The sequence below is a fragment of the Chamaea fasciata genome, unplaced genomic scaffold (assembly GCF_029207755.1).
Source record: "Chamaea fasciata isolate MVZ Bird 193981 ecotype frontalis unplaced genomic scaffold, bChaFas1.0.hap1 SCAF_1, whole genome shotgun sequence".
Classification (NCBI taxonomy): Eukaryota; Metazoa; Chordata; class Aves; order Passeriformes; family Sylviidae; genus Chamaea; species Chamaea fasciata.
Genome location: NW_027094086.1, coordinates 40,087,666 through 40,105,244, shown reverse-complemented (window position 1 = coordinate 40,105,244; position 17,579 = coordinate 40,087,666). Strand labels below are relative to the sequence as shown.

At 38.1% G+C, this 17,579-nt stretch overlaps 1 protein-coding gene across 1 annotated transcript in view; it reads right to left on the bottom strand.

Moving 5' to 3' along the window:
- ATP6V1H (ATPase H+ transporting V1 subunit H) overlaps positions 1-17,579 on the bottom strand; it is a 46,377-nt gene that overhangs the window by 7,132 nt on the left and 21,666 nt on the right. Inside the window, exons 8-13 of the mRNA XM_066181405.1 lie at positions 17,133-17,230; positions 15,475-15,667; positions 12,327-12,505; positions 11,382-11,507; positions 9,116-9,217; positions 4,574-4,687 (exon numbers count right to left, since the gene is read on the bottom strand). Coding sequence (XP_066037502.1) covers positions 4,574-4,687; positions 9,116-9,217; positions 11,382-11,507; positions 12,327-12,505; positions 15,475-15,667; positions 17,133-17,230 — 812 coding nt within the window. The remainder of the gene's footprint in view (positions 1-4,573; positions 4,688-9,115; positions 9,218-11,381; positions 11,508-12,326; positions 12,506-15,474; positions 15,668-17,132; positions 17,231-17,579) is intronic.

The window sequence follows — 17,579 nt, the reverse complement described above, 5'->3', positions numbered from 1 at the left end:
CTTTGAAAAAAGAAAATGCAAACTGATCAGGATGTCTGATATTTTCCCCGCTAACACGAGCTCTAGAAATATTAAAACGTGTTCCTGCAAAGAGTACAGATCTCATGACAGAAAACATGAGCACAGTGTGAATCCCAGAGAGCATATGCCAAATAAAAAACACAGCCTCTACACCTACATGGAATGAAGTTTTACAAGAATACACATTTATGTGCAAATAAAAAGATGGAACACTCCACTAGATATCAAGTGTGCCAGTATTTAACTGGATTTTTGCCTAACTTGTCTCATTCTAGCTAAGAACTGTTCTCATTAAAAAGATTAATTTTTATCAGTCACTATCTTCTCAAACTTTTCATTTTGTTAACTTCTGTTAACTACTGAAAGGGAATTGTAGTGATTATGAAGGCTAAGAACCAGGAGAAACAAATATAGTGGAAGTCATTATCCTGTAAATATTGTTTCCTAGATTTAAGCCTACTAAGCTTTTAAGCATTCCACACTTTAGAGAAAGGAAGGGGGAAAAATAAGGGGTGAGGGTGGGTGCAAACTTCATGGCTGCCAGTTAACTACCACCACACCCTGCACTTCTCATCCTCAAATGCAGGCATTGTACAGAAGCTATCTACAGAGTAACAGTTTCTAAATACAACATATTGCAAATCCTAGGCACTTTCACATTTTTTTACTGTCTCCCTGCAGAATTCCTCATTTTAAAAGATGGAGAGCAAGTAATTTTGTCTAGGCTGTGCATTTAAAAAGTCACGTGTGAACCTGTTGCGTATTCAAAGCTTGTCCAATTTGTTGATTCACTCAGTATGCCCTTTCTGAATTCCACTTCCATACCATATTTGATCATGCTGAAGCAATACACCCTGACTCCCACTGTTCAGCACCTGCCAGCATACTCATACTCCTTATGTTGGCATCAAGGAGGAGGTCAGGCACCCCACACCCAAGCAGGTGAATGTCTGAGAGGAGCCTGTGCTGGAGCAGGGTTCTGAAAAGGATCTGCAGACCCATGGAGAGGGAAGCCCATACCAGAGCAGATTTCCTGATAGGACTTGTGACCCTGTGGAGGGACACATGCTGGAGCAGCCTGTCCTTGAAGGACTGCACCCCACAGAAGAATGACCCATGCTGCAGTAGTTTGGGGGGGACTGTTACCCATGGGATGGACTTTTGTTAGGGAAGTTCATGGAGAACTCTCTCCCATGGCAGGGAGCCCATTATGGAGCAGGGAAAGTATTCCTCTGCATAACCAGTGGGAGAAAACAATGTGTGACAAACTAGCCATTACCCCCATTCCATCTCCCAGCAGCTCTAGGGAAGAAGGTAGAACTGGGAAGGAGGGCAGGGTAGAGACAAGGTGTTTTTAAGGTCTTATTTACTCCTCACTATCCTGCTCTGGTTTTGTTTGTAATAAATTCAATTAATTACCTGTAATTCAAGCCTGTTTTGCCTGCGACAGTATTTGGTATGTGATATCTCCCAGCCCTTATCTCAACTCAAGAATCCCTTGCTGTATTTTCTCTCCCCTGTCCAGCTGTGGGGGGGAACAATACAGCAGCTTTGGTGGATGCATGCACCCAGGGTCAACCCACAACACAGGCTCTTACTATCAGCATGGGGTGCCATGAGTAACACAATTCAAGTCAAATTGAAACTCAGGATTAATTCCCATGTATAGGCAGTAAGTGATGCTAAAAAGATAATTTTGCTCCTTGCTTCATCAAGTGCATGATCATTTTACATGCAAATGTAAATTGAATATTACAATTGAACTTATCTCATCTGAAAAGCTGACAGCAGTTATTGCTTTTGCCAACATAGCTTCACCATTTAAGAAAATGCCTGACAGTCTGATTTCCCCCCATTAATCCCTGACTTAAAAACCCCTAAGGGAAAGCCAGTTGAGCAGCCTGTAATGAACTACTCAAATTACTTAGGAGTTAATTGTCTCGAAGTTGAGCTAACAGTCGAATGACACAGCTGTGTTTTAGGCAGAACGCTACTTCAGCTGCCCCATGGCACTCCCTGGATTCAAGTACCACAAGTTTTCCTTACTCTGCTGGCTCCAGGCACAGCACTTGCACCAAGCCTCACTGTGGCAAGACTTTATTTTCTAATCCTTCTCTCAGATAACCTTCAGGAAAAGCCTGACTACCTCTGTCACACGTGTCACAGGCAGTCATGACAAATTGTTCTGTGCCAGTTAAACTCAAGGAAAAAAACACAATTGCTTTGAGTGAAATAACTATAATTCCAGAATAAGTGGAAGCAAGAGGAAAAAAGTTTATTGTTTCCACAGCTCTGAAGAGCAAGGGAAGCAAAACCTTGAAGTTGCTGAATAATATACGACAATGCAAAGCATAGTAAGTAGGCACTTAAACCACAGTGTGCAGCAGTCAGGGGACTCAGCCTGTGTGGTGAGAAGAGACAGCGATGAAACAGAAGAGCTCCCAACACTCATCAAAAGCCAGATCTACACAAAGACAGATCTAGCTTCCCACACACAACAGTGTGACATTTCCTTTGCTTAAGCTATAAGTCCATGCCAGGGGGAACACTACTTTGGCAAGTAAGAGCCAAGGACAATGTGTCCCAGGGGCATGTTCCACTACGAATTAAACAAGAAAACATTCCCTACAGAGATGACAGTAAAAATGTGGAAGTGGCACTAATTCTTTTTACTGACACCTCTGAAGATCTGAAACTAGGTACTTTTGCCATCTCTCCCTCAGTCTCAAGTCTAAAGGTTCACAAACTGTGAAAAGCAGGCACAGAAATGTTTATACCATTAAAAAACCAAAACAAATCTAGAAGACCAGATGTGATGCTTTTACAGGCAGTGTTCTCTCACTGAAAGTCAGAAAAAGCCAGGCTTGGCATTCAGGAAAACTTTTACTACCAGTGAGTTTCGTGCTGGAGAAAGATGGAAGGTTTTCCTACCAGATTTTTACGACATCAGAAGACACATGAAATAAAATCTGTCCCTACTGCAGAAGGCAGGATCAGTAACTAAACTTTCCATGCTGTAATCTCTATTTAGTTGCAGCTGGTTTGTAATACTCAGAATGTTTCAAATGTATCAGAACAGCACTGTGAGAAAAGAAACGTATTAAACGGAGAAGCAGGGTGGAGCATAATATACAATAATGACCAAAAATTAGATTGAACATGACTGTGTGTTTAGACGCCATCTCCACACACACAGAAATTCCAACTGATTTTTCAAAGTACTCCTTACAGGTGGAGAGTACTAGCTGGATTTTTCATAGAAGGGTATTTAAACATGTGTTTCTCTTTTATAAAAGGTCCTCACAGTATGTGAGGGAGGGAGTAGGATGAAATGAAAATAACATGCTTGAGAGCTAAAAACTTAAACCCCATATTCTTCAGAAGGAAAGGGAGAAAATTAGCTTTGTTTTACTATGATACACTGCAGAGAGAGACAATGGGAGCTTTTTGTCAACTTAGCCAGCCATCACGGTAAGGAGGTGACAACCTGTCAGAAGGTGCTTGGCAGACCTTGCTCCCCTACCACTTTCACTTAGCATCATCCCTACTCAGCCTTTCAAAAAGTTCACATTCTGTCATAGGTGAGAACATTGACAGAAGTTATAGATATGTCCAAGCACTAAGCTTTTCAGAAATAAAAGGTTGTTTAAATCCAAAATTAAATTAGCTTTTTGTATCCCAACACTTATGTTCCAATACACTCAGATGTACTCCTGTATTTTATCTTCCTTTAAGGCAATGCCAGACTGAAAATATGAGCTCTGGTGCACTCACAATTAATAACCAGATTAAAAACTCCTAATTAGTACTTTTAACTCTCCATGCTTTATGCTTAGCATACCTAATTAGTGTGGCAACTTATACAAAGTTGCTGCATGAACGCTGAAGTTTTTCAGAGCTTCAGCCCTACAATGCTTCCCTATAAAGGTCCTGAGTTCTGTTGGAAATGCAGCATCACCCACCAGCAAGTTCTGTGGAAGAACTTGCCAAGACTTCAGGGTTATTAAAGAACTACTCAGTCAGCCCACAAACTTCTGCTATTCTGCAAGCAGTTCAAATAAATTCATAGAATCATTACAGAGTATCCTGAGCTGGAAAGGAACCACAAGAATCATCGAGTCCAGCTCCTAGCCCTGCACAGGGGCAACCCAAGAATCACACCATGTGTCTGAGAGCACTGTCCAACACTCTTTGAACTCTGTCAGGCTGGTGCTGTGACCACTTCCCTTGGGAGCTTTTCCAGTGTCCAATCACCCTCTGGGTGAAGAATCTAATACCCAATCGAAGCTAAAATACATTGTTCAAGTGAATTACTTCTGTGACATTCAACCATGTAAGGTTGAATGTCAATTCAACTCAATTCAACTGCTTCTAAAATACACAGAAAAGCTAAGTTCTTACCATAAGCATCAAAATAATCTGCTGTTTAAAAACTGGTGTCTTCAAACATAAAAATGTTATTTCTCCCCTAAAAGAAATCTACCATCTTGAATCCACTCTCCACAACAAAGATTTCTCATGGTTAGTAGTATGTTAAATAATCTTCACATACCAATTGTGAACCATCAGCTTCTGCACAGCCAGTAGTGCATTGTAACGAACTTGCTGGTCTTCGTGATGCATGTGGTTCATGACCAGCTGCTTACCACCAAGCTGTTCAATCACTCTGAAAAACATGAGAGAAGCAAGTTTTTTGACATTACTTTCAAGTCTGGGTAGCTATCCTATCCAACCATTTCACATTCAAGGCATTAAGAGGTTAAGTTTAAATTATATAATATTTATTTTATTAAAATTATTTGTGTGCCAAGATACATATATCACCTGACAGGTTACAAATACAGATTATCTCCTGTAATAACTACCCATTTTTTTAAAAAAAAGACTTTTTAAGAATTCACAACATCAGGAAGTGTTTACATTGGATTCCTGTTTGCTACCTCGAAATAAATAATGAAGAAAAGAACCCTTTTCAGAAAGGGTTATTTACTTTACAGCTGTCTAAGAGGGTTTGCAGGGTAGGAGAGTAGTGCCATCCACCCCATAAATTGATGACAATCAGGCCACTTCATTTCTTGCAAGAATAAAACCTCAATCTCTTTTGGCACTGTCTAATACAGAAAAATGCCTGTAATCACACCAACATCTATTAAATCACCCAACTCATACACATAGTGCTTTTTGACATTCAAACTGTGCTAGAGCAACAGCTACTTCCTGAACAAGATGCAGAACTGGCTGTTAAGGTACCATTCCCAGAAAAAGGATATGCTTCAGCTTCATCTTTCAAGACAAACTTCACCACTGTATTCAGCCACAGCTTTTTAACAGCTATAACAAATCCCCTATGAAATATCAACAAAACCTTGTATTACATGTCACAAACATATAATTTCTTAATACAAACAGCAGAAGGCAACACACTTAAGACTTGAAAAAGTGTCACCATCCAGATGACTTCACATGCAGCATTTCAGTCTGTCATAACAATAAATCTGGAGGGAAATAGCAAGGAATATATAAGCTGATTTACTCTGACTTTCATTTTTTTTTTAACATCAGTTCTCTCACAGGTCACTTTGTAGTTAAACATGCTATCCTGTGAAGACACTATCATTTGCTTCAGGCTTAACCTGATGATGTCCTGCCATTCTAAGCTTGCATTAGCTATCAGCATGTAGTACTGCTCTTTTCATGCCCAGATTGATGCATGGCTGCTGCACAACACAACATATTTTTGCAAACTACAGAACAGGTATGAAGACATAGCATGGAGAAGAAAAAGAGAATTTTCAATTTCATAACTCAGTCAAAACCATCCTCTGAACCACAGGGAATATTATTTCCCAATAATATTAAAACATTTATTTCATAAAGCAGGAATGGATTCAGGAAAGTGCAGTTGTTTCAAGCTGGAAAATCCTTGCCAAGAATTCAAGAAGTTATTAGTAATGTAACAGATTTAAAAATACCTTTATGCCTGCCTTATGCTGCCTCACCTTTTAAATGAGTTAAATATAAAACCACTGCATACAAAGGCAAGAGTATGAAACACAAATAATAATTTTTTTTCTTTACTAAAAGACTGACTTAAAACACTGGATTTTCAGGATTTGAAAGGATGTGAAAAAGGCATTAAACTCAAAAGCTTCCTTATGCTAGAAGAATGCAAGAACCAAAATGAAAGGCTAAAAGCCTATAATCACAAATGGTAATAGGCTCTTTCAGATGACAATACATCACTGAAATTATGGCTGAGAACATGAAGAGTTGAAGAACAGCATTACCATTCTTGCATAATGCTGCCTACAGATAGAAATCACTTCCCAGCCACAGGTTTTCAACCCAAAGGTCTAAACAGTGAAGAAGGTTCACAGTGAATAGTGAACCTGAATTCCTTCAAGTTCCAAATGTGTCCAAAACACTACATTTAGTTTCCCCTCTCCGCAACTGCTGGTTACTTTCCAGAAGTAATAGAGCCCAGTGGAACAGTTACATGTGCCATCTTCTGCAGTGACTGCTCCCCATAACATCACTGCACCAAGACAAAGTAGTGGCATTTCAAAAAAGTTTCTGAATGCTGAAGATTCAGGTTTGAACATGACCCATTTAGAGGGAGAAAGAAGACACAGAAGATAAAGACAAATTAATACAATTCAGACTATTATAGCAGAAAACAAATATAAAATCTACACTATTTATCTGAAAGCCAGGGTGAAGAAGGGAATGCAAGTTTTTTTCTGAATCCAGAGCTAAGGAAGAGAATGGCTCTAGGCGTCCATCTCTTATATATGTAAAACACAAAGCCCACATTCATAGCATTAAAGAAATTCTAAGTGTTGATCATACATAACAATAACCCTTGGATCACATGGAAGCTGTGCTGGAGGCCTGCATTTATTTTTAGTGACAGGACGCACCAGTGCTATACTTTATTTCTGCTGCTACACTCTCAGAAACTGCATCTACTGAGCCCCATGAGAAGCCCACAGTGCTACTGTCTCAACAATTTGGTCCACAATGTGTAATTTTAAAAGCAACTTAAAATTATTTAAGTGTTGAAGAACAGCCATGCACTATTTCATTAACAAACATTTCTTTTGTCAGACAAAGGGAAAGGTGAGCCAGAACTGTAGCTCTAGGTCTCCAATGGGTGCAGCAAGTGAAGTCAAGCAGTTTTAGTATCCAATTCATCTCTGCAACTTTCAAGGGCTAAAGGATGATCCAGTTAAGAGTTGACAATAAACACTTAACAGAAACAAAAGTATTTAGGACACCCGGATTCTTCTGCTCTTCTAAACCAAGGAACTATATCCATTCTTAAAGTGAGTCACGCAATGAGAGTGTGAAATACCAATCACACGTGGGAGCAGTACATGACTGTATATCAGAAAACCATAAGAAATGGTCCATTATGTTGGAACAGATACATAATCCATAGGTATTTTAAGATCTTACTTAGTTCCAAAATTGCTGAAGTCATATTTGGTAAGAATAACTGGATTACAATTGAAATTCTTTAAAAGAAAGAGATTGAGGCATTTCAGTTTCTTCAATGGAACAGGAAGCTAAATAACCCAAGTCTGTAAACAGAAAGCGGCTAAAATATTAGAATTTGAGATAAGGATGTGGGTTAGAACAGTATCTAGGACACTTTTTATTTGCTGATGACCACTCCTTTTAAAGACTGGCACATTGCTGAATAGGCTTAACAGCCTGGGAGCTGAGTGGAGCTGTAGTCCCAACAGCTAAACATTTTCCCCAGCTACAGACAGAAGGATCCAGGTTCCGTTTATCCACACTTCTGATTTCAGAGCTTTGGTCCAGCAACTGTATGGCCATATTAGCCCACACATTCAGGTAAACGCATGCAAGGTATTTAAAGATTATGGCAAACGTGTAATAAAATGACTTCATACAAAGAGCAGCTCAAAGCAAGAACAGTAAGCATCAGCCAGTTCTCCAGCTTTGCCACTTGCAGGCAGCACTATTAGCCTCCACCTCACTGGAGGATATCTTGCCTCTCCTCCAAATACCATTTCAGTTCTTACAAGGGCTGTGAGTATTCCTGGAGTCAACACATCTTCCTAGCATACATATGGCCTGAAGTTTCAGTCTGCTGTCCATGATTCTACTACTGTCAATACAGCAGTCTGCACAAGATGTGTTCACGAAATTCCCAACAAGGCTAGAAGGCCATTCTCATATTATCTACTGAGCTGGTTTTAGCTGAGGTAATTAATTTTCCTCTTTGTACTAAAACTAGCGTTTATTTCATTATTGCTGAGCAGCATTGGCACTGCATCAAGGCTTTCTCTGCTCCTCACCCCACCAGCAAGGGGGCTGGGGCTGCACAAGGACTTGAGACAGGACACTGCCATGGCAGCTGACCCCAGCTGACCAAAGGGATATTCTATACCGCATGGCAACATGCTCTGTGCATAAAACTGGGAGAAGGAGGTGGAAGGGGGGGACCATTCAAAGTGCTGGTGTTTGTCTTTCCAAGTACCCATCATGCATGATCAAGACCTTCCTTCCCTGGGGTGGCTGAACACCTGCCTGCCTGTGGGAAGCAGTGAACTAATTCCCTGTTTTGCTTTACCTACTAAATTGTCTTTATCTCAACCCAAAAATTTTCTCACTTTTACTTTTGTTTCTCTACCCCATCCTGCTGTGCGGAGAGAGCAAGTGACTGTATGGACCCTGAGCTGCCAGCTGGGGCTATACCATGACACGCTGTGCAGGAACCAGGAACAGACTGCTTCTTTGCTACAAAAATTAAGTCACATGTCCCTCTGTATGAGCGATGAGCCAGATTCCTGCAAAAATCAAAGGCTTCCTCCTGCTTCAGTGATCTCTCTTCAGTGGCTCCCTTCACAGTTAAGAGACATTGAAACATATTAAGTCAAAGATCCAGTTTGCAGTTTCTCATCTGATCTAGTTTGTGTTTTCTTATCTTCCAAAATAATAAAAACTTAAGCATAACCTGCAATCCCTTTGCAGCATATTTTAATCCAAATAAGCAGAAAATGCCACAGGCACAGTCCATACTCCAGCTACTCTCTAGGAAAACAACATACTGGCATTTTCCTACCGTTTCCCACGGGGGTAGTGTCGTACATATTCTCCCACGTCATGAGCAGCTACAGCCAGGACCTGTGGATCATCAGAAACCTCCAGAAGCTTTGTCAGGATTCTAGGGAAGAATGTGAAACAATCAAGTCCCAGGTTTTGGGTTGGTTTTTCTTTTTTTTTTGTTTTCATTTTCTAATCAGTGATAACTTAAAATAACCAAGCCCATAAGCATAAAAATGTTTTACAAGTCACCCAAACCGTAAAGCTAGAACTTCTTCCAAACATGCAGTTATACCTAACAAAACTGAGAACCTGCCCTAATTAACAGAATCATTTAAAGTATTCACTAGAGTCAGTTTAGTGAGCTCCATACACAAATACCTATAACCAAGGATTACAAAATCTCTCCTTTTTATACTTTGGCTTCAAGACCAACAGTTCTGAGTTCTAGATAGGCTTCATTAAAAAGTAGTTCTGTCCTAACTCAAAGACTGAGATGAAAGCTACACAACCTTGTAAATTATTCCAGTGTCACAGGTTATTTTCTTAGCATGCATAGAAACACTGAGCTGTAAGAAGCAGAAAACAGCTTCTAGACTCTTAATACAGCCTGCATTTTTTAATTAAGTAGTTAAACTACCTTTAGTGGAAAACAGCTACAAGTAACACTGTTCTCTAGCCAGCAATGAGAAGGGGGAAAAATGACACAGATTATGAAGGTTAGGCACAGCTGAAAAGGTGAAACATACAGATCACTGGAAAATGAGAGTACTCTATGCTTAGTGAAATGACAAATGTGTTCTAATCAGTGAAAGTTAAAAACAAGCTGAAATAGGTAGGTTAAAAATCCAACTGGAATTAAAAAAGGAACATTCTGGTAAAATTAAATTACCACAGCCACTGCCTCCCTAGAGGCCAGGAAGTGACAGAAAAAGCACTTCTCAAATGAAAAACACAGAAGTTCTTTTGACGAGAAGAGGAAGCAGAAACTTGAACCGTAACACTAAGCAGAAGACACCAAAGATCCATACAATGATGTTGAACAAAATACAAGCCCAAAATCGAAGTAGGCAGTAACGGCAGAAGGTATGAAAACAATTCTGTTTAACAATAGTGTAAGAGTATTACATTTAGAAAACTAATAAGCAGGCAGATAAGGAAAAATAAAATCACATGGCTCAATGCAAATAAGGATTCTCTGTCAAATGCTTTACAAGGCAACAAATGAAGTTCTGAGGTGCAAAAATCTCCCCATTATGTTGTGGAGGATGGTGGGTGGGTTTTTTGTGGATTGGTTTGTTTGGTTTGGTGTTGTGGCATTGAGTTTTTTTGAGTTTTTTTAAGAGCTAGGGGTGTGTTAAAGGAACTACTGAAGATCACTCTCTTTATAGCAGCATAAGCACAAGAAATTAAATCCTAGAACCAGGAGAAATAAATACAGCAAAACATTGTCATCACTACAGGAAATACTAAGCCTCAGCATCAACTTCATGCCACAGTTGTCAGCATCTAAAATTTTTAAGTATCTAATCATACATATTCAGCAATATGCACTTGGGGAAGAATTTATCAGACAGTTTTGGTGAGGTGTTAAGCCAGCCAAAATGCACATAAAGCTCGGGGTCACCTTGCTCTTGCCATGTCTTTTAACACCTCATATGCTCCATTTGACCTCCTGATTTCTGTTAGATCTGGCACTTATTAGCAAGCCCTGAACTGAAAGAACACCATGTGTTATCAGTTGATGACAATGAATGTGGAACAACTAAGAGCCAGGCATCATTTCAGGACATAGTTTCATATGCCAGACAGCCAGTCCTTGACTGCAAATAAATACGAGTTCAGGTTCACTTCGTCTAACAATCTACATACTCTAGTGTCCCAACACAAAATAGGCACATTGCAACATAATGCATTGAGTCAAACTTTTCATGGAACAGTACCACAAGTTTCAACTTCCAAATATCCAAGACAGGTGTTCATTACTCAGATCAACATCACCACACAATACAAAACTAAGATTAAGATACAGTAGAAACATTTTTAATCAAATCAAACCTGCATGCAAGTTAAGATAAAGATATTCCCTCTATCATAAATAAATTTTGACCAGTAAAAGCAAATAAATAGCCTGGTTTTGAACAGAACAAACTATACATTCTGAAATAAGCAGGATGTTTTGACTTGCTTTCATTCTTGACACTACTTTGTGCTAAAATGCAAAACCTGTATTAGATTCAGGCTCATTTAAACACAAAATATTAAAGGATCACTCGAAAACTTACTTGAGTAGTTCATAATTCTTCTCATTTAGTCTTACAGCATTCTCCCGCCAAAACTTCTCAGATTTGTGCACAGGACTCCACTCCAGTCTTCCTGACTTCAGCTCAGAGCTGTACTCATCAAAGGAGCTGCAACACAAGACCTAAATGAGATATTGGCCAAGCTTCTATGAACACTTTGAACCATATGGCCAAGTCTGTCCATAACAAAGCTGGAACTCACATTGCTATGACACACTTGGAAGTCAGTGCTCTGCAGAGTATGAGAATTGTTCCCTGTCTCACTATTTTTTAAGTCAGAAAATGCATGAGAGGCAAGAAGAAAAAATTGCTTTCAAACACAACCCTCTATCTGCCCCAAAACACTATTCACAGGAAATAAATAAAAAATAAAGAAAGCAAAAATCCAAGTCACACAAATGCAACGTTTTGGAATTTCTCTGTTTTGCTGGGTTTTTCAGTTCTAACTTCCCCAATCAAGGATTTCAGTCTTTACCTTCCATCCACTTAAACCTTTGACACTACCTACAATATGCACTTCAATTTAGGCACAAGACCAAGAACTAGGTAAACAGCAGCAAAAACTTGAGTTAATCTGGACAGTAGAACTCATTCTAACCAGGTAGACTTCAGTTTTGACTGGAAATCCTTTATGACCCCTTTTGAGTCCTTTAACAATTTCTCAGCTACAAAGATCACAGATCTATTTTCTATTCAGCCTCTAAATACTGACATGCAAAAGGAAACTAACAACCAACACGTCTCTATATGCTCTCTAAATACTGACATGCAAAAGGAAACTAACAACCAACACGTCTCTGTATGCTCTATCTTACTAAATAGCATTTATAAATCATAATTCTGTAAATATTTTAGCCTTACAAAAGAAAAAGGTTCTACCAACACTCACATAACTGTATTTTTTAAAGTGCACACTGCAAAGCATACCTAAGGTCCTGCACACTCTCACCAAGCTTGTCCAGTAGAAATTTAATATCTTCACTGATGTCTTCATCATCGTATTTCTGCTGATCCAAATTCTCCAGCTGCTTTAAAACCTTACATTGAATCATGGCAAGAGCATATTCTTGGCGAGTTTCTCTCTCAGTAGATTTCTCTAACAAATTCTAGGGAAGTAAAGATGCATTAATTTTGTTAAGAACAGTCTACTTTGAAACAAAGCACTATTTTAAAGACACTTTTACTGGAACTTTTTATTTAGTAAGTGACAAAATTGACCACATCCTGAAATGACCTCTTTCTTCAATAATAGAAAGTACTAATTCACCTGTCTTGAGTATTTTCCACATAAAACTGAAGTGACTACAAAGACTATTCAAAGAAAAAGGGAAAGCTTATATGCCAAATACCAAAACCCCCACCATAAACAACCACTTTTATCTTGGATTATCATTTTAGCTTTCTGTGCAGCAATAGCATAAAGCAGAGAGCCTTTTAAAAAATAACCTGAAGTCTTATTTTCAATTCAGAATTACCATCTGGATTAGATCAGCTCTTTTCAAGTTTGGGAATATTCCAACTAGACATTTTTATTTAAACAGAAGCTTGTTGGTAAGACTGGAATTATAAGCACAGAATGCAGTAGTCAAGTTCCAACACCATTTATTCATTACATTTCTACTCAATTTAATCAGCTTTCAATTACATTTTTCAATCAGATCTGGCCACCTGCACTCTTTGATAAAGCTGAAAACACAAATTTCATATAAAAGACAAAGTCCTTAATAAAGAGAACATGTGTTCATATAAATAAAACTTAACATCTGCCAGAAATAAACAGTGAAATTATGTGGAAGGAATTTGACTGCATCACTCTTGTCACAGAATATTACACTTGAGGTTTCTTAGATATCAGACATTCTATTAGTGACTGAGGCAGAACACTGCAAATCAATTTTGAAAGTTGCAAACTAAAAATAAATCATATTACTGCTCTTAATGGCCATATACAAGTAGCTTTAATTTGGAAAAAAGAGCCACCCCAGTTTCTACTTCAGGAAGAGAACTAAAAGGTAATTCACAGAAAGTAAGGCTAATTTACTTAGAGTTAAAACTGCTAATGAGAGCAAATGAAAAAGTAATGAATCTTAAAGAAGACAATTAAACAGGTTCAAGGAGCAGGTGGATAAAGGTTCTAAAGAACTCCTAGTTAAGATAATTGCAAGCAGATGTGGAAACTATTCCAAATATTATTACCTATCTCATACCATAGTGAGATACTCAAGCTTTTCATAGTGAATTTGAAAGGATAAGTTACCAAAGTAAAAACACAAACATATGACTATATAGAATGGATCAGATAACTACTCAGTAATAAAAAACCAAAATCTTCAGGTATAAGACTAGTTCTGGGCAGGAAACGAACACAGAAGGGAATAAAAGTGTGAAAAATGAGGGGATAAAATAACAGAGAGAGAAAATAGTAGATTCATAGAGAGAGGAGTGGCCAATACTTGTTGCTTTATAGAAAAAAATATTACATTTGCAGATATATATACGTCAGACAATTAACTTGACATGAAAGTGAAATAAGTCGAATTAAGAGAAATCAAGTAGAAGAGAGGACATCCAAGTTGCAAGACTCATGGAGCACCTTCTATAACACACAGACTGATCTGGAGAATCATCAAGCCTAGTCTTTTATTCAATTCCCTTCCCCAACCCCCCAAAAACTGATACTGTGGCATCTCACACACGAAAAGGACTACTTTGCCTCTGCTACCTATATTAATTTTCCTTCAGAACTCACAGCTCTGATGTCTAATTTCTAATCTATTATGTTCCTGGCTGCCAGCTAACAACTCATCTTCACGCCAACACAAGTCCTTAATGTTGGAGAAAGGAAACAGCTAAGTTACACTCCCCCAAGCCTGTTACAGAAACAAGTTATTCTTTCTTAGCCTTTATTTTAAAAAGTTAGCTTCATTTTTGTCTCCTCTCACAAAACACAGTAAATCTAAGAACTAGCAATTACTTCTCCTACTTTATATGACCTCAGAATAAGAAGAAACTGGATATTAATTGCTGAGCTTCTCAGCTTCTTTTTTCTCTTTTTAAGTTTTTTTCCAATTTGTCTTGCTATATGTCCCTGCTTAATCCTAACATTAAGATCTTTAAGAATCCTACAACATCTACAGAGTAAGAATAGCTCCTACTTAACACTTCATACCACTGCTCTCCTTCAACAAGACAAACAGCAGATTCTCATGATCTGCCTTATCCAGAACTCTTTCAGTGGCAGATGTTTTCAGACAGAGAGACAGAGGAAGCACCTTCACACAGCTCATCATTGCTAATCAGCAAGTCAGTAAGCAACAATTTCCCTCTCCCCATTCTAATGTGCCTGCAATACTTACTACTGGAACACAATCTACGTCTAGGAAAACAAACAGCTTACAAGACCTACATTTCCTACTCAGGATACCAAGTGCTGCTTGAAAACAGCATTACAAGTTGTTTCCTGTATTACTCAAAAGACACTTGGCAAGCATGCACATAAAACTAGTAGCATCCATGAATATAAAATGGTATTCTCACAGTGAAAACATCAAACCTAGGTACTCAGTTCTTCCTAATTATCTTAAATAGGACCAGGAATTTTCAGGTAATGCAGACACAGTAAGTCAACTCATCACTCTTAGATGAGCATTCTCATCTGCCATTACAGAGCCACCTTGAAAAGATTTTTGGACTAGTAAATAAAAATAAATTCTCAGTTGGACAAACATATGTATTCAAAATAATACTTAGTTAATTAGGTATTTCTAAGGTTAAAATTTTTCAGCTATTAGTAACTCCAGGGTTTTACAGTTGTACCAGTAGGAAAAAGAATCTAGAATTAAAAAAGAGAAATCACTAGTGCCTGCGTTAACATTGGGGTTTTTAGTAAATCTTATTTTAGGGAGGCATTGAATAGCAGTTATTAGTAATAACCTGTATATTACCTGTAGCAAAACCTGCAGTTTACAAGAAGAAAAACCCAGAGAATTAAGCTTTCAATCAGCTTATTGATATGGTCCAACACAAATAGCTGTGCATCAGCAACATTTGAGACGTGCTATGAACAGATACTCACCCGAAATGCTGCAAGGATGATCCTGGTTACTTTCTCCTTGACAGATTCCTGAAGAATATCCGACAGCACAGGGACAATATTGTACCGACGAAGATATTCACACATTTGAGGGCTAAAGGCCAGCAACCACACACAGAAAATCATCTGATACTGGAGCTGGAAACCGCATTTGTTGCTCAAGACACCCATGATGCTAAAAAATTGACAGAGTACACATTTAATTTGAAATAATGACTACATAGCTTGCATTGCTCCAATCTGAAAGGTTAAAAGAAATGGTAACAAGAACTTATTGGAAAGAGTGGCTAAGGATGAACATTCAACACACACTTCACAGTAACCTGCATCACTATTTATCATTGTATAAGCAGCTCATTCAGAAAGCTATCTTTTAAAGAGATGGTTATTTTCTTATTAGCCTTAGAGCCATAAAGCTGCTTTTCCCATGTGAACTGATATGGTACTGTATCCATCTTCTGGTTCACCAAGACAGTTTTTCTACTGGTACGTTTAAAGCATTATTTGTCATTCTGGAAGAAAGAGAAAAATCTCAGCTACTCTTTCAGACTTAAGAAGAAACAAACAGAACAAAATCTACACAAATTCAACTTTGTTCCTTAATCATACTTATCCACAGGAGTGTCTGAAATGAGCTGAAGTATTCATTATTTAACAGCAAGTTCTCAGAAAATGGCTCATAGATACAAATATACGAAGTACTGCTAGGAAAAAAAAAGTATCACAAGATCTTCCAGAAGACACCATGCAGAATTGCTCAACCAAAGTTTTGAGAATTTAATAAGCAATTTACAGGTTGTCTTGGTTTGGGATCCCAAACCAAGACACAGGTCAATTTTGAAAGAGCTAAGTCAATTTAAAATTTAAAAAAGAATCTACATTCAAAATCATTCCTATCAAGTTTAAGACCAGTTCAGACATGGTGAAACACAGACTTATTGTAATACTTTAATACTTGATTAAAAAGCTTCCTTGGTCTCAGCAGTGTCATCTTGCGCATCACTTAAAATTTCACTTCACTAAGAATTTTGACTTTTCTCCATTTCAGTGCTAAGGGGTATTTTTCATTAAAGTGCAAATTATGTATCAACCAGCCCCAGTAAAGGCATAAATGGCAGAAAAATTATTTAGAGGCAAGCATTTTTTAAATAAGATTAGTGCTGAAATCCTAGCCTAATGCAAAGCTATTTATTAGGAGAATTGGATAAAAGAATGACCTACTTGAAGCCACACGCAGAAAAAAATTTGGTCTTAGCTCTAGAAAATGTTTCTCCTTTCACTAATATTTTCAGACAGAACAATTCCAGACTCGAAGACTAGGATGATTAGCAGAAACTCATTTCATTAGTTCTTGTTATATTAAAAAATAAACAGAACACCTTCAGCTGAAGACAAATGGTTATATTCCTGTTCAGCTACATACTTAAGCAGTTCTTCTTGAGCAGGAAAGTTGCAATAAAGCCTCAACAGTGCAAGTTTCATTCATCTATTTGACTGAGTTAATGTTTGAAAACAAATCTCTTTTGTATGCAAACAGAACAACTGTCCATTACAAGAGAGTTCTATTCCAAAAAAAGGTCACTGGGGAATGTACTACTGTAAGTGCATGTATTTCCACATAAATTGAAATAGGTGCTCACCAATTTACTCCATCTGCTTCTACCCATGCAAAGCGGTATTCATTGACCCTGAGCATCAGCTGCAGACAGCCAGCAACACATTGCACATACTGGGAACTCTGAGTGAAAAGAACAACACATCACTTCTTACCAGAAGAGTCAGGTAGTAAGTGCTGAAGTACAGTTTCCCTAATTAGGCTTTACTGGCGTAGAAGGAGAGAGTTCTGAATATTAAAGAAGTGTTATGCAAGTGATACCACTTTACATTATTAGAACATTTAAACATGCCTTTCTTCAGTATCTATGAATGAAAGCTGTCTTCTGTTTGAATAAATTTGCCAGAGCATGTTTTTCTCTCTTCTTGTTTAATTGTCAGCATTACCTTCACTAATACATACATTAATCAGATATGCCACTGATAAAATGTTGTTTGCTTTTTTCCTCCCTATAAGCCTTTTCCTTGAAAGT